Source organism: Myotis yumanensis, unplaced genomic scaffold (assembly GCF_028538775.1).
Source record: "Myotis yumanensis isolate MYYU_CA2020_CCGP unplaced genomic scaffold, mMyoYum1.0.hap1 SCAF_3, whole genome shotgun sequence".
Classification (NCBI taxonomy): domain Eukaryota; kingdom Metazoa; phylum Chordata; class Mammalia; order Chiroptera; family Vespertilionidae; genus Myotis; species Myotis yumanensis.
Window position 1 is genome coordinate 105,912,991 of NW_027223754.1, and position 16,365 is coordinate 105,929,355.

A 16,365-nucleotide genomic window follows, 5' to 3' on the forward strand; every position below is an offset into this window, starting at 1 on the left:
CTCTCTCTCCACTCCCCCCCTTCTACTTTCTCTAAGGATCAGTGGAAGAAATATCCTCAGGTGAGGATTAATACCAAAAAAATGAAGAAGCAGAAAGGTCCTAGGCCAGCCGTGGGCAAACTACGGCCCGCGGGCCAGATCCAGCCCGTTTGAAATGAATAAAACTAAAAAAAAAAAAAAGACCGTACCCTTTTATGTAATGATGTTTACTTTGAATTTATATTAGTTCACACAAACACTCCATCCATGCTTTTGTTCTGGCCCTCCGGTCCAGTTTAAGAACCCATTGTGGCCCTCGAGTCAAAAACTTTGCCCACCCCTGTCCTAGGCTGTAGTATTTAATTACTTCTTGCAGGAATTTAATCCACTTCCTCTCTTTGAACTGCCCCGAGAGAGGCTGGTCATTCCTTGATGTGCACCCATATACATGCTGCTGACTGATGATGGGCCCTGAAGACATGTTCTTCACACACTGGGCATGATGCCCATTAACCTAGAGCCTTTCCAAATTTTTTACCATGTTAGTTTTTTCCCCTCTGTGTGTGTGCAGGTTGTTGGCCTCCTGAAGGTTAGGAGATGAGAGGGCTGGGTCTCCTGTTGCTTTGTTCCCACAGATCATCCAGCGGCAGCTGGAGCAGGTGGAGGAGAGGCAGCGACAGCTGGAGGAGAGAGGTGTTGCTGTGGAGAAGGCGCTCCGCGGGGAAGCAGGTACTGCCTGGGCTGTCCTATGAGGAGGTTGTTCCTAAGGGAAACCCCTACCCCCAGCCCCATAGTAGGGCTAGTTTTTTATCACCTCAGCTTCTTTTCCAGCAGGCTTCTCTGGATTCCTTATCACTGAGATTTGGGCTTCCTGTAAAACAAAGGAAAGAAAAGCACCTCTGTTTGTAACTGCCCCAAGGCCCACACCTGTTCTTTCACCCTGTCTTAGAGCTTGCCATTTACCTGTGGGATGAAATCTCAGTCTACTTCCTCTGTTGATGGCAAGCACTGGGCCTTCTCCTCCTTCCCTCCTCCTCTTTTCCCACCCCATCATTTTTTCTAGAAGAAAATAACTGGGAATAAGGGAGACCTGTACCACAAGAAACCATCAGAGAACTGCACAAGCAGAGCCCCTGGCCTGCTCTCCACATGCCACCTCCTGTTTTTGGCTCTCCAGGCTCCCTTCCTGCCCAAGTTGCTCAGAGTATGTGAGGACACACACCCCACAGTGCACTCACCACCTACTGTGGGTTGAGCACACAGATTTCCCAGTGTGAGCCCAGGCTCTGTATTTCCTAGAGTCTGCTTACTCAAGACAGGGTAGAAAGGCTTGGAGGACTATGGCAGACCAGCACTATGTAGACATTGGGAAATAACTGTGAGGGCCATTGTGCTTGGTGACTGCAGTTCCTGGGGAAAATCAAAGTGTAGTGCAGAGACACCCACTGTCCACCCAAGAAACATGTGGGGTGGATTAAGCACAGTTAGGCACAGAGAAAGCAAGGAGTTATCCGGAATCCCAAGCGCCAGGAATCCCTATTGGTGCAAGACCTGAAAACCACTGGGGCCAGCCCCAACTGTAGCTCCAACACAGGCATGGAGTGATTGATGTCTGCTTTTTCAAGAATCCACAAGTCTCTAGATGTGGAAACCTCCATCTCGTAGAGAGCACAGGCTAAGCATTCAAGTTGTGAGGCTGGGGATGAAGAGAGGTAGTGACTTAATTTTGTAGTAGCCCCTTATTACTTCCTTATTCAAGTGTGGCAGAGGGGCTGTGGTACGTCTCCTGGTAGGCAGACTGTCAGTAAACTAAAGAAGAGCCAATAAGAAGCAGCCAGGAATGGGACCAGTTGCTGCCATCTGGTCTTGCTACAAAACTGACCAATGGGGTGACCTTGCAGTATGTGCCTAATGTAAAGATGAATCCATGGGGTTCTTTAAGACTGAAGTTCACATGGGGGGAGTCAGGGGTCAGACATAGAAGTAGGTGGTTTTTCCAGGCCCTTCAAAGGCCTAGAAATTGCAGTTAAACAATTGACTCAGTGATGATCTTCAGGTGAAGAGATGGGGTGGGGGAAAAGATGAGGGTGTGATGTTCTTGGTTTTGTGCCTTACTGATGCTTGACTTACTGCTTGAAGCCCAAGTCACCAAATGAAATGCAAGTACTTGAACCACTGAGGAGCCAATGAGCCAGAAGCCTGGGATGTATGATTGCAAGGCAAGCACTGGCTCTCTGTCCAGGAGTGGAGGTTCAGGTTCACCTAAAAGGGTCCCTGGCTTCCAAATGAAGCTGTGATGTCTCCACCATCCTATTTTTGCTCTGTGTCCTGCATGCTCTGACTTGGCCTCCTCAGTTAAGCCTGAGCCCCTGGAGGAAATTGGCCCAAACCTACCAGAGATGCCCTGAACCTGCTATAAGCAGCTCGCAGGGCCCTGCCCTCGCTGCTTTCTCTTCTTGTAGAAGAAATCAAGAGGGAGCCTGGGCCCATCATTCCTTCTACCCTTCCCCACTAATTACTTCTGCCAAAGTAGAAAGTGAAGGGTAGGTCTCCCAACACATAGTCAGACTAGCTCAACAGGGTGTGCCTCCTTGCTCACAGGTTCAGAGGTTTGGGTGGGTCACCCCAGGGATGATGGTTCCCGTAATGCACTTGCATGCCTGCTGGCTGCCGTGCAATTTGAGTCTATGATGGTGCTTCAGTGTTTCTGCAACAGGCTGTGTGGTTCAAGCTGCTGGCTACCAAGGGATCAGAGAATAATATACCATTGAAGACTGGCATAATATTTTGCCAAAATTCCTCTTTCCAGCTGTTTAGATAATTTTCTTTTCATAAACATATACAGCCAGGATTTCATCTAAGTCATAGGTTTTCAAACTTGTTTTTTAGCAGCAGAACCCTTTTTACAAACCAAATTATAAATTCAAGTAAAAAAGAATTACTTTAAAATGTTAATCAGCACAAATTTGAAAATTTAAAAGCACTGCCTCCACTTCCAGTTCACACCTGTGTAGGGAACATCCTGACACACAGAGGTAGTTGCTGCAAATGGTAAGTTTTTAACAGCTCACCTGGAGATCTCAGGATATACATAGTTTAAATGATGCAGATGCTTGACACTTAAATAGAGTACTGGAAATTGTTTTCACTGGTAAATCACTGACAAATATAATAGTAGTTCATATTCTTCATAAAGTAGATCTCAGATAAAAGCTCCCAAATATACAATGAACACAAACCCAACTATGCTATGATATTGTGGCATGTGTGTTACACACCTAGAGGACCTCATTGTGACAGAAGCTGCTTGAGGCTGAGAGAGAACTCTATCGGGACGCTGAGTACTCTACTTGCCAGAATGTCAATGAATGAATAAATGTCCTCTTCCCTAACACATTTACAGGGCGTACAGATACTTGCACAAAGAGGCAGAAGAAACTTGGTCCTGGGGGCTTCACAAAAGCCATTTTACCTGGTAGCACAAATTAATGTGTTGATGGTCTTCAGTGGGCTAAAAGTTGGCATATCAAACATTTGAACATGGAGTATCTTATTTAAGTTTTTTAAAATAAGGTAAAAGTATTTGTGAATCAGGTATTTGGGAGACTCCTGGAATAGCACTTGAAAAGCCCTAGGATTCCACAGAACAGTTTCAAAACCACTATTGTAGTCCATACTCTTCTAAGCAAGGCTTTAGCCAGAAACCTCCATCCAAACACATAAACATCTATTCTGTTTATAAAGACAGGCTTCAGCAGCCCCATTGGGAGATTTTCTCAAGATGCATTTGGGAAATTCTAAGAATGTAATAGCTCTTACCATAAGAATATATTTCCAAATATATTTTTTTCCTTGTCTTATTTAAGCATATCACTTCCAAAGCCCCCCTTTTGTCAGATGCCCCAGTGGCCCTGTTCCTACTTGGCAGAGATCATCTTTGAGGCAAATCTGTATACACTGGCTGCTTCTTCCTCTGCTGCTTCAGCATTTCTCTCCTTTTGTTAGTCCGGTTGCTTCCAGCTAATCTTAGTATAGCATGACAGGCTGGAGTTTTCCAGCAATGGTCATCAGCCCCTTCCCTGGGGGGCATATATCTGGTCAACTTGTTTGGTCTCTCTGGCTGAGGGGGTCAGACTGCCCAATTAGCCAAGGTGCCTTCCAGAGGAGAGATCTGATATGGACCTGCCATCCATTGGTCTCAACTTACTCAAGGCTCATGAATATCCAGACCACCAGGGTTAGGTTCAGAGCTTTCCGGCCCAGAGCAAGACTAAGACTGACATGATTTCTGGTCTGGAGCATCTGGAAAGCCTGCCCTTTTTGTTCTTGGAACCCTGATTCAAACTTAAACCATTGCATCAACCTTGAGCATGACTTGGAAAACCATTCCAGGTTTGCATTCTACTTTCTGGTGTGTCCATTCTTTTTTTCTCTTTTTTATTGACTTTTTACAGAGAGGAAGGGAGAGAGATAGAGAATTAGAAACATCGATGAGAGAGAAACATCGATCAGCTGCCTCCTGCACACTCCCCATTAAGGATGTGCCCGCAACCAAGGTACATGCCCTTGACCGGAATCGAACCTGGGACCCCTCAGTCTGCAGGCCGACATTCTATCCACTGAGCCAAACCAGTTAGGGCTGGTGTGTCCATTCTTGAAGGGAGAACCCTGTTAGGAAACAAAAGGTTGCTAGGATTAGCATTCAGATTGTGAAATGTGGAGGAAAGGGAGAGAAATAGCAGCTGACCTTTATTGTGCTCTGCATTTGCTTTTGATTCTGCCTAAGTCCAGTCCCTCAGCACAGCCCAGTCTCTGTATCTCAGGCATGTGAAGAACATAACATCCTTACTAGACAGCCACATGGAGCTAAAAAGCTAGGAGTGCCGTGGCCAGCAAACCTTGAAAAGCCTTCAGGCAAATAGCCACAGCTCATTTCCTGCTTTTAGAGAGAAGGCTGGCTGAAGTTAGGGTCTAACCTCAGAAGAAAGAGCATCTCCTTCCTCTCAACCCATCTAGCAAAAGTGGTTCTGCAAGGAGTTTGGTATACTCACCAGTGGGGGTCACATGTGTGAATTCTTGAGAGAGCTCTGACTGCCTTTAACCCTAAGGATTGGTGTCCTTGCCAAGCTTTTTTAGGTGGTTTACGTCTTGCCTTCAGAGCTCTGCCTGGAGTCGCTAATATTCAGTAACTAAGGAAGTAGTTGCCCTGATCTGCCCTTGAATTTTTTAAATCTTCTTAGTTAGATAAGGTTCAGTCCTAGCAGGGCCAGAATTCCCAACAAATCCAAGGCCTTTTGTCCTAACTAATTATTGGAGTTATAAACAGGAATCACATTGACATTGGCTATTAACTCCGTCACCTGTGGTTAGTGAACACCCCCTCCCACCACCAGGAAATATATGGCTCAGCATGTGTGCACACAATGCACTTTCAGAGAGAAGCATGCTTTGCAGCTATTTCTCTTCTCCCTCTTGCTGTCTCTCTTTGTTTCTTATGCTTTTTGCTATTGATTGCTTTGGGTAGGGGGGAACAGGAGGGTTTTATCAGATCCAGTAACTCTCTCTTCATCGATTCCTTGTTGTAGACTATTGGGGAGAGTCTTATTACAGTGACCTCATCGACTTGCATCTGGGTGGTATGTATAGCAGCATCTGTTGCTGACACTAACCCTGCTGACACCCTTTCCCCACCCATTCTCATTAGTCCCTGCTCACAAATGAAAGAAGAAATCAACCTGTTAACCAAATGGCAAACACAGGCTCTTTCCTATCTCATAATGGAGCAGCATACTGGGTCCTCCCCACTACCATATACACTCCAAAGAAGATCTGAGGTAGCTTTTGCTGCCCAGGGTTATCTTAATTTTTTATAATAAAAGTTCACCTGCCCCGACCCATCAACCTCACATCAGCATTCTGGTCCTTCTAATAACTTTTTGGTTGTTTGACAGCCAATACACACACACACTCCAACATGACCTCTGCCTTGGATCTCATCCCTCAGAAGTTGGAGGTGTCATATCTACCAGGAAGCTCACTGCTAACCACACTCGAGAACCAAACATCTGAAGAACTCAGCCTCGACCATTTTCATTAGGATGTGCTCACATTTCCCCTAAGAGATTCAAGTGCATATAAAGATGCCACTTGTGATTTCTACCCAAATTCACCAAGCTTGAGGCTATGTTGACAGATGCCTGTAATAATGCCCTTCCCTCCTTGCTCTGTCCTGGCACTTCCTTCACAGTTCTTTTCAATGAACACAGGAAAAGGATAAGGCAGTGGTTCTCAGCATGGGGTCCCAGGACCAACACATCAGCATCATGACTTGGTAACTTGTTAAAGATACAAGTGATCAATCCCCACCCAAACCCGCCGAATCAGAAACTGGGGGTGAGGCCTGGTTATCTGTATTTTAACAAACCTTCCTAATGATTCTCAGACCCTCTAAAGTCAGAGAACCACTGCCTTAAAAGAAGTCAATATTGAAGTCAATATTTTTTATGTCTTGCTGCATGAAGCTTATCATTTGTATCAGATTAGGGAAATAACCAATTCAGGAGTCTCATTTCTAGACTTTGGGCAGTTTTACTCCTGGAAAGTTAACGTCTTATCAAGAGGAGTGCCAAGCAGCTGCTCCTGAGGTTAATGGTGGGGGGCCTCTGACACTTCCTCTTCTGGAGTTCCTGCTTTCTGAAAGGTCGCAGAAGTGGCCTTAAAACCCAAGAACTGGCAAAAATCATTCTCATTTTTTACCACAATCTCATCCTTTTAAGAAAATCACTTTTTGGCTCATTCCTTTAAAATCCAAAGGTATAATTCTGTGATTCCTACTATGAGATAGTGCCATATTCTTAGAGAACCTCCATCAGTAAGGAGGCTGGCTCTTGGCTTCGTTGGGTGGGTTGGGAGTGACTGGTCTCTCTGTCCCACCCCATTGTCCCATGGATTCCACCCTCCACAGATTCCTTCAGTGCCCCAGAGCTTCTCAGGGACTTCCACACTCACGGCCATTCATGCAGTAATTAACAAAATGTATTTCTTGTTTAATGTCCTTGATTCCTTTCCTAACGCCTCCTAACACTCTTGGGGGATATGTATGTCATTTTTTTTAAAAAATATTTTTAATTGATTTCAGAGAGGAAGAGAGAGATAGAAACATCAATGAAGAGAGAGAATCATCGATTGGCTGCCTCACACTGGAGATCGAGTCTGCAACCTGGGCATGTGCCCTGACCAGGAATCAAACCATGACTTCCTGGTTCATGGGTTGACGATGCTCAATCACTGAGCCACGCCAGCCAGGCTGTTTATGTCATTTTTAAAAATATATATTTTTTTTTATTTCAGAGAGGAAAGGAGAAGGAGAGAGAGAAACATCAATGATAAGAGAGAATCATTGATTGGCTGCTTCCTGCATGCCCCACACTGGGGATCGAGCCCACAACCCAGCACATGTCCTGACCGGGAATCGAACTTGGGACCCTTCAGTCCACAGCCCAATGCTCTATCCACTGAGCCAAACCAGCGAGGACTGTTTATATCATTTTTATTAAGTGAATCTCAATGTGTGAAAATATGTGGTTGGGTTATTGTTGTTTTTTAATTCAAAATCTCCTGGAAGGAAATGTCAAAATCAATTTATTTAAAAGTATATTCACCCTTCCCTCCCAGTTTAAGATACTGTTGCCACACTGATTACCTCATATGTCTAGTTTTGTTTTCTTTATCCCCATTGCTTGAATGATAAATGTAGTTGGCTCTTTTCATTTCTGTGTTTCTGAACTCCCAACTACTAGCCTTTCAGATTTAAAATTCCAACAAATTCTAAGGGAATATGAAATAAATAAAACTCAATGTGTCTTCTGAATTATGAAATGCCCCCATCAAACACCTGATATCCCTGCTACTGGATTCTCATCAACTCATCATTTCTTTTTCAGCTTATGTTATTTTTTCTAAACGTTAGACTTCTCCTGTGGGTTGGGCTCACCACATAGAGGCTGCTATTGCCCTAACAATGAAGCATGAGAGAAACATCCATTCCAAAGGGAGTCACTATATACCCAGGCAGAGAGCAAGAGTCCTCCAGCCTCACTCCCATCAAGCTCCAGGAGGAACATTTAGATAACAGAAATAGGTCCCTTTCAGATTCTGCTGTTTTCTTCTTGGAGCACTTGGTAATATTCATTATTTGAGGGGAGGAAATTATCCTTTTAAAATCTGAAGTCTAAAATGTCGAATCTGATTGCTTCTCTGCTATTGCATCCCCAGAAGGCCACACAGAGACCTCATTGCTGGGCCCAGCACTAATCAAAGCTCAGAGAAGTCCAGACCCATAATGCCTGCCTGGTGCTCTGCTCATTAAACTATATTGTTCCAGTAGGGTCATTTGATAGTTATCAGCTGACTATATAAAGGGTCCAAATCTGTATTAGAAGTCTCTTTTTGAGCCACAGAGTACAGAGAATAAAGATCTTTCTTCTCTTAGCTGAACCTTGTTGTTTCAAAACAAACCATTAAAAAGACAGAATGAGCCTTTGGCCAGAGAGGAAGGGTGCCCAATTGACCTCACCCCCTTCATCTTCTTCCCAAGACACTAGGCAGGCTCCCCACCCTACCCAGTCAGCACATTTTGTTGCACCAGATAGATAGATGACTGGAAATCTTTATATAAAAACCATATCTCTGAATACCTTTAAATTAAAAACATATGGGAAGGGGGTAAATGAGGTTTAAAGTTGTTTATATGGGAAATAATACAATAGTTAATGAATAATACAAGAATAAACTCTTTCATATACACACAACTGTAAACCTAATATTGCTCACCCTGTATACACCTAATTTCTAGTTTTCAAAGACTTTACCTGTTGATTGATCTCAAAGGGAAATTGAAAGAACGTGAATGGTTTAGAAATGTAGCATAAAGGACTGGAAAGTGGTCTTTTATTGTTGCTGGTGAATTGGGGTGAGAGGCACAGAGGGCCCCTCACAAGCCTGCTTACTTCCCTCCTTTCTGGGTCTTCCTGTTCTGTTTGCTTCCTTTAATTTGATGTTCTAGATTTTGGCTTGTCTTTTTGGCTCTGTTTTTGCTTAGGAACTTTAAAGTCCTTGAGATTTCCCAGCATTCTTCTGTGTACATGTGTGCATACACATGTGAATGTACACACATATTGTACGTGCACACACATGGGTGTGTTGGATCACAATTCTTATATTCTGTTTTCTTGTTTTATTCTCTCTTTTTTGCCTTTATTCTAGAGCTCCATTCTGTACTAAGTTTTTTTTAATTAATTTTATTGTTGAGATTATTACAGATGTCCCTCTTTTTTCCTTCCATAGCTCCCCTCTACCCAGTTCCCACCCCACCCCAGGCCCTCACCACCCTATTGTCTGCGTCCATATAAGATCTTTGTCTAATCTCTTCCTGCACCCACCACACACTCCCTTTCCTCTGAGAATCATCAGTCTGTTCCATTTCCATGCCCCTGATTCTGTTCCATTCACCAGTTTATTCTGTTCATCAGATTTTTTTATGCATTTGATTTTTATTTTATTTTTTAATATATTTTTATAGATTTCAGAGAGAAAGGGAGAGGGAGAAAGAGATAGAAACATCAATGATGAGAGAGAATCATTGATCGGCTGCCTCCTGCACACCCCCTACTGGGTATCGAGCCCACAACCCAGGCATGTGCCCTTGACCAGAATATAACCTGGGACACTTCAGTCCCCAGGCCAACGCTCTTTCCACTGAGCCAAACCAGCTAGGGCTATGCATTTGATTTTTAGATTTACTTGTTGATAGATAGGTATTTGTTATCACTTTGTTGTTCATATTTTTTTAAAATATAGTTTATTGATTTTTTTACAGAGAGGAAGGGAGAGAGATAGAGAGTTAGAAACATCAATGAGAGAGAAACATCGATCAGCCGCCTCCTGCACATCTCCCACCAGGGATGTGCCCGCATCCCAGGTACATGCCCTTGACCGGAATCGAACCTGGGACCTTTCAGTCCACAGGCCAATGCTCTATCCACTGAGCCAAACCGGTTTCGGCTGTTGTTCATATTTTTTATCTTTACTTTTTTCTTTTTCCTCTTCTTAAAGAATACTCTTCAGCATTTCATATAATACTGGTTTGGTGGTGATGAACTCCTTTAGCTTTTTCTTGTCTGTGAAGTTCTTTATCTGACCTTCAATTCTAAATGATAGCTTTGCTGGGTAAAGTATTCTTGGTTGTAGGTTCTTGCTATTCATCACTTTGAATATTTGTTGCCACTCCCTTCTGGCCTGCATAGTGTCTGTTGAGAAATCAGCTAACAGTCATATGGGTACTCCCTTGTAGGTAACTGTTTTTCTCTTGCTGCTTTTAAGATTCTCTCTTTGTCTTTTGCCCTTGGCATTTTAATTATGATGTGTCTTGGTGTGGTCCTCTTTGGATTCGTCTTGTTTAGGGTTCTCTGTACTTCCTGGACTTGTAAGTCTATTTCTTTCACCAGGTAGGGGAAGTTTCTGTCATTATTTCTTCAAATATGTTTTCAGTATCTTGTCTCTCTCTCTTCTTCTGGCACCCCATAATTCGGATTTGTCCCAGAGGCTCCTTACACTATCTTCATATTTTTGGATTCTTTTTTCTTTTTGCTCTTCTGGTTGGGTATTATTTGCTTGCTCGTATTTCAAATCATTGATCTGATTCTCTGGATCCCCTAATCTACTGTTGAATCCCTGTATATTATTCTTTTTTTTTTTTTTTTTTCCCACCATAACTCCCCTCCACCCAGTTCCAACCCCACCCTCTGCCCTCACTCACCACCCACTGTCCTCATCCATAGGTGCACGATTGTTGTCTAATCTCTTCACTCACCCCCACACCCCTTTCTCCCCCCCCCCCCAAGAATAGTCAGTCCATTCCCTTTCTATGTCCCTGATTCTATTACAATCACCAGTTCATCAGATTATTTATTCACTTGATTTTTAGATTCACTTGTTGATAGATGTGTATTTGTTGTTCATAATTTGTATCTTTACCTTTTTCTTCTTCTTCCTCTTCTTACAGGATACCTTTCAGCATTTCATATAATACTGGTTTGGTGGTGATGAACTCCTTTAGCTTTTTCTTATCTGTGAAGCTCTTTATCTGGCCTTCACTTCTGAATGATAGCTTTGCTGGATAAAGTAGTCTTGGTTGTAGGTTCTTGGTATTCATCACTTTGAATATTTCTTGCCATTCCCTTCTGGCCTGCAAAGTTTCTGTTGAGAAATCAGCTGACAGTCGTATGGGTACTCCCTTGTAGGTAATTGATCTTCTTTCTCTTGCTGCTTTTAGGATTCTCTCTTTGTCTTTTGCTCTTGGCATTTTAATTATGATGTGTCTTGGTGTGGTCCTCTTTGGATTCCTTTTGTTTGGGGTTCTCTGCGCTTCCTGGACTTGGAAGTCTATTCCTTTCACCAGGTAGGGGAAGTTTTCTGTCATTATTTCTTCAAATACGTTTTCAATATCTTGCTCTCTCTCATCTTCTGGCACCCCTATAATTCGGATGTTGGTACGCTTGAAGCTGTCCCAGAGGCTCCTTACACTATCTTCATATTTTTGGGTTCTTTTTTCATTTTGCTTTTCCGGTTGGGTGTTTTTTGCTTCTTCGTATTTCAAATCTTTGACTTGATCCTTGCGACCCTCTGGTCTGCTGTTGGGAGTCTGTATAATATTCTTTATTTCAGTCAGTGTATGCTTAATTTCTAGTTGGTCCTTTATCACAACATCGAGGGTCTCATTAGATTTCTTGAGGATCTCACTACATTTATCGGCGGTCTTACCAGTCTTTTCGAGGGCTTCTAAACAGTTCTTTAAAGACCTTAAAAGTGTGGTTTTGAACTCTATATCCAACAGTTTGCTTTCCTCCAATTCTGTCGTTTGTGTCCTGTTTCTTTGTCTCGGCATTTTTTTATGCTTCGCTGTGTCGATAGAGTGCCTTTCTGTGCTAAGTGTCCCAATTACCTAAGGTAGACACTCTTGGTGCACCCCCTTGTGGGCTTTGTGCACAGTCTTGTTGTGGTTAAGCCTTGATTGTTGTAGTTATCACTGTGAGGAATTGACCTCCAGGTCAATTGGCTGTGAGAATCAGCTGTGTCTGCGGTGGGAGAACTTCTGTGCTGGAGACACCCCTCTGGGGCTAGACTTGCTTCGATGGGGCTTTGGTGCTCACTCCCTGTATATTATTCTTTACTTCAGTCAGTGTATGCTTAATTTCTGACTGGTTCTTTTCCATTTTTTTGGCATTCTCACTAAGATCCTTGAAAGTCTCACTAAGTTCCTCGGAGGTTTCTAGAAGATTCTTGAGTAACCTTATAACCATGATTTTGAACTCTATATCCAGTAGTTTGCTTTCTTCCATTTCTTTCATTTGTGACATGTTTCTTTGTCTCTGCATTGTGGCTACTTCCCTGTGTTTGTTTCTATGTATTGGGTAGCTGCTAAGTCTCCTTGAGTTGACAGAGTGGCCTTGTGTAGTAGGTGTCCTATAGGGCCCAGTGGCTCAGCCTCCCCAGTCACCTGAGGTGGACACTCTTGCTGCACCCCTTTGTGGGCTGTGTTCACAGTTTTATTGTAGTTGAGCCTTGATTGCTGTTGGTGTCACTGGGAGGAATTGACCGCCAGGCCAAACTGGCTGTGAGGGCCAGCTACGACTACAGTGAGAGAGCTGCTGTGCAGGAGACACCCTTATGGAGCATGACTTGCTTCAGTGGGGCGTTGGTGCTCACTGAGTCTGCCCCTTGAGTGTGTTGCTTATGGATGTGAAGAGTTGTAATCTGGTATAGTCTCACACTGACCACTGGTACACTGGCTCTTGGGTCTCCAGGGAGGTGCAACATCAGCCACTGCCTGGGGCCACCCAGCAGGAGCTACAGAGAGATCTACAGATTCCTCCTCTTTTTATCTGGTTTGGAAGTGCCCAGACGAGGTCCAGCTGTGAAGCAAGGCACGCTGGTGCTAGTGCCAGTTTTTTGGGGCCTTTTATTGACAAGTTTGGGGCTCCCTGACCCAGCTGCAGCTTGTTTAACAGGTTTTCAGTCTGAAAAAGGACAGACCATTCACATGCAAGAGCTGCTGCACACAGCTTGGGTGGGGTTGTAAATTGGGTAGGGGGGGTCTCAGGGAATCACCAGGGCAGAGGGAACAGAAATGGCTGCCAGTCAGCCCTTTACCGGGAAGGTCCCAACACAGGAACAATGACCACTGCAAGCACCTTCATCTGGAAGAAAACCACCCCGTATTCCTGCCCTGATGCCAGACAGTCCAGTTTCTCCTCGTGTGTATCTGGGACCCCAAAGCCTAGCCCGGCACTGGAGCTCAGAGGAAGTGGGAGCTTGTAAATTCAGTTTGCAGTGCCTGCCTTTTAAGAAGAGCAGCTGGGTCTCCAGCAGTCTGTGTGTCACTCAGCCCCAATCTGCACTTGTTTTTACAGTCTGCCCTTAGGGACTTCTTTCCCCAGCTCTGGGACCCTGGGCTTGGGGCCTGGTGTGGGGCTGGGACTCCTTGCTCCTTTAGGGGGCCGCCGCAGAGGCGATCTCTCTCCCAATTAAAAAAGAGGCACACAGGGTGCTGAACCAGCCCGTTGGGTTTGGGACTGGGCACCTCAGTGCCTCCTCACCTCCTACCAGTCTCAGTGTGCTTTCTTCTTTACCTCTCCAGCTGTAGTACTTCCACTCAGCCAGCTTTCCCATGGTTCTGGATGATAGTTGTTCTCTATTGTACTTGTAATTTTTATGTGGTTGTGGGAGGCAGCAAGTACAGGCATTTAGCTATGCACCATCTTAAGATTTATCTGTACTAAGTTTTATAACACAAGGCACCCCCCTAGCCCTGTCATATGTATATAGACTGGGCCTGCTGGGACATAGACCTTTCAGCTTACCACTCTGCAGCTTTGCAGCCAACCACCTTGACTCCCTTGTAGGGTCACAGCATCTGTCATTGCCCCTGGGTTTGGGACTGGGCATCTCAGTTTTACAAATAATGCAAAGGCTAACTCATGTCCTGCATGGCATTTATTGATACAGAGCAAATAGGTTTCTGGGTTAAGGAGTCAGAACAGTTGAGTATAATCTTAGTCAACAAAATATCTGGCCAATCTTCCCTTGCTTTAGACTACATAACCTGAACAACACAGAAAGGAAAATCAGGCTTGGCCAGTGTGGCTCAGTTGAGCATCATCCCATACACCAAAAGGTTGCTGGTTCCATTCACAGTCAGGGCACATGCCCGGGTTGTGGGCTTGATCTCCATCCTGTAGGGGACATTCAGGAGGCAGCTGATGGATATTTCTCTTCCATAGATGTTTCTATCTCTCCCTTTCCCTTCCGCTCTCTTGGAGGCCAAGAGGAAATCAAATAAAAAATAATCTCTTCCTATTTTAAAAAAATATTTGCTTTATAAAAAAGAAAGATTAGTGAAAGCCTCATTCCTTATACCTACATCACCAAGAAATTCTCCCAACCCTGGGCATCTGGCTTTCTGCAAGTTTAATCTGGTTGATTGAGCTAGGAAATGATAGGTAATGTCCCTGATGTTTCTTCTGGATAAAAATAACGAAATTCTGGTAGTATAAATAGGTTGAATTGGGTAAAAAGGTACTTCTGCAATGCTGGGTCAGTTATCAGTAAATATTGTGGCATTATAGCCAAAAACAAGTGTGAGAAATGGAAGTCTGCCCCAGACAGTTGTCCACAAAGACTAGCCCAGCGTCCCTGTAACAAGAAAATGGAGCCTCAAAATGCAACTGAGAAGCAAGCATGCCTCTTGCCTATTTTGAGGAAGTCAAAATCAAACAGAATCTCTTCCTATATGCAGGATTTTCCAAAAGTAGAACTGGAAGGGAAGTACTTAACTCTGGGGTGCTTTACAGATTTTTATGCATGAAACCAGCTGTGGTATATAAAAAGGGAAGGGGCGGCAATTCTGAGCCTAAAAGGATGATATTGTATGATGGTTGTGACTTGATTATTTGGAATTTTGTATTTTCATGTGGAGATCCTATATAATAAAGAGCTAATATGCAAAAGGTCATCACACCCTCGTGCTGGGGCCGGGGGCCCTAAGGCCACACGCCCCGGGACCTGGGGACCTGAGGCCACACCCCCCACCTGGTGGGACTTGACGGGGGACCTGAGGTTGCACCCGCCCCCACCCGGCGGGGCTTGACGGGGGAACTGAGGCTGTGCCCCCTGCCCAGTGGGGCTTGGCGGGGGACCTGAGGCCGGGCAAGGGGACCTGAGGCTAGGCCCACTGCCCCAGGGCTAGGGGACCTGAGGCTAGGCCTGGGGACCTGAGGCCATGTGGGGGGACCTGAGGCCACGCCCCCTGCCCCAGTGCCAGGACCGGGGGACCTGAGGCCAGGCCCGGGGGACCTGAGGCCAGGCCCGGGGACCTGAGGCTGCGCCCCCTGCCCTGGGCCGGGGGACCTGAGGCTGCACCCACCACCCTGCGGGGCTTGACGGGGGTGGGGCCGGCTGGGTCTGGGTCTTGCACGATTTCGAGGTGCACGCGGGTGGGTGGGGACTTGACTCTGGGTCCCACAGTGTGCCCCAGACTCTGACAGGAGGGAGATTTTCATGTACATTTTACTAATTTTCTTTCATCTCTGACACTTCTATTATAGAGAAAGGGCAAATAGCAATATTAAAATATTTCTTCTAATTCTCTTTTAATATGCACGATTTTCATGCACTGGGCCACTAGTACAATTATAAATAGTAGCTCAGCTCACAAAAAGCCCATTTTCCTCATAATGTTTCTAGTATACAGTATTAGGCCCTAACATTCTAGGTCATACCAGTGTTTCTGTTTGTTTGTTTGTTTTTTGTGTTTTTTTCATCTTTATTGTTTAAAGTATTACATAGGTCACCTTTTGTCCCCAATTGACCCCTTTTTAGCCCACCCCCACCAGGCCTTCACCACCTTATTGTCTGTGTCCATGGGTTATGCATATATGCATACATACAAGTTCTTTGGTTGATCTCTTTCCACCCACTCACCCCCGCCTTCCCTCTGAGATTCCACAGTCTGTTCCATGCTTATATGTCTCTGGACCTATTTAGTTTGTCAGTTTATTTTGCTATTAGATTCCACATATGTGTGAGATAATGTGGTACTTGTCTTTCTCTGACTGACTTATTTCACTTAGCATGATACTCTCCAGATCCCTCCATGCTATCTCAAAGTGTACAAGATCCCTCTTTTTCACTGCTACATAGATTTCCACGGTGTAAATGTGCCGCAGCTTTTTTATCCACTCCTCTACTCATGGGCACTTGGGCTGTTTCCACATCTTAGCTATTGTAAATTGTGCTACTATAAACATTGGGGTGCATATATTCTTTCTG

General features: G+C 44.6%; 1 protein-coding gene across 6 annotated transcripts in view; it reads left to right on the plus strand.

The window, feature by feature from the left end:
* The window catches only part of MICAL3 (microtubule associated monooxygenase, calponin and LIM domain containing 3), a 253,825-nt gene that overhangs the window by 222,057 nt on the left and 15,403 nt on the right, over positions 1 to 16,365 (plus strand). For 4 of the 6 annotated variants that reach the window (XM_070409266.1, XM_070409267.1, XM_070409268.1 and 1 more), the window contains 2 exons: positions 615 to 708; positions 5,565 to 5,615. In XM_070409266.1, coding sequence (XP_070265367.1) covers positions 615 to 708; positions 5,565 to 5,615 — 145 coding nt within the window. The remainder of the gene's footprint in view (positions 1 to 614; positions 709 to 5,564; positions 5,616 to 16,365) is intronic. The other 2 variants (XM_070409269.1, XM_070409270.1) reach the window with 1 other exon arrangement.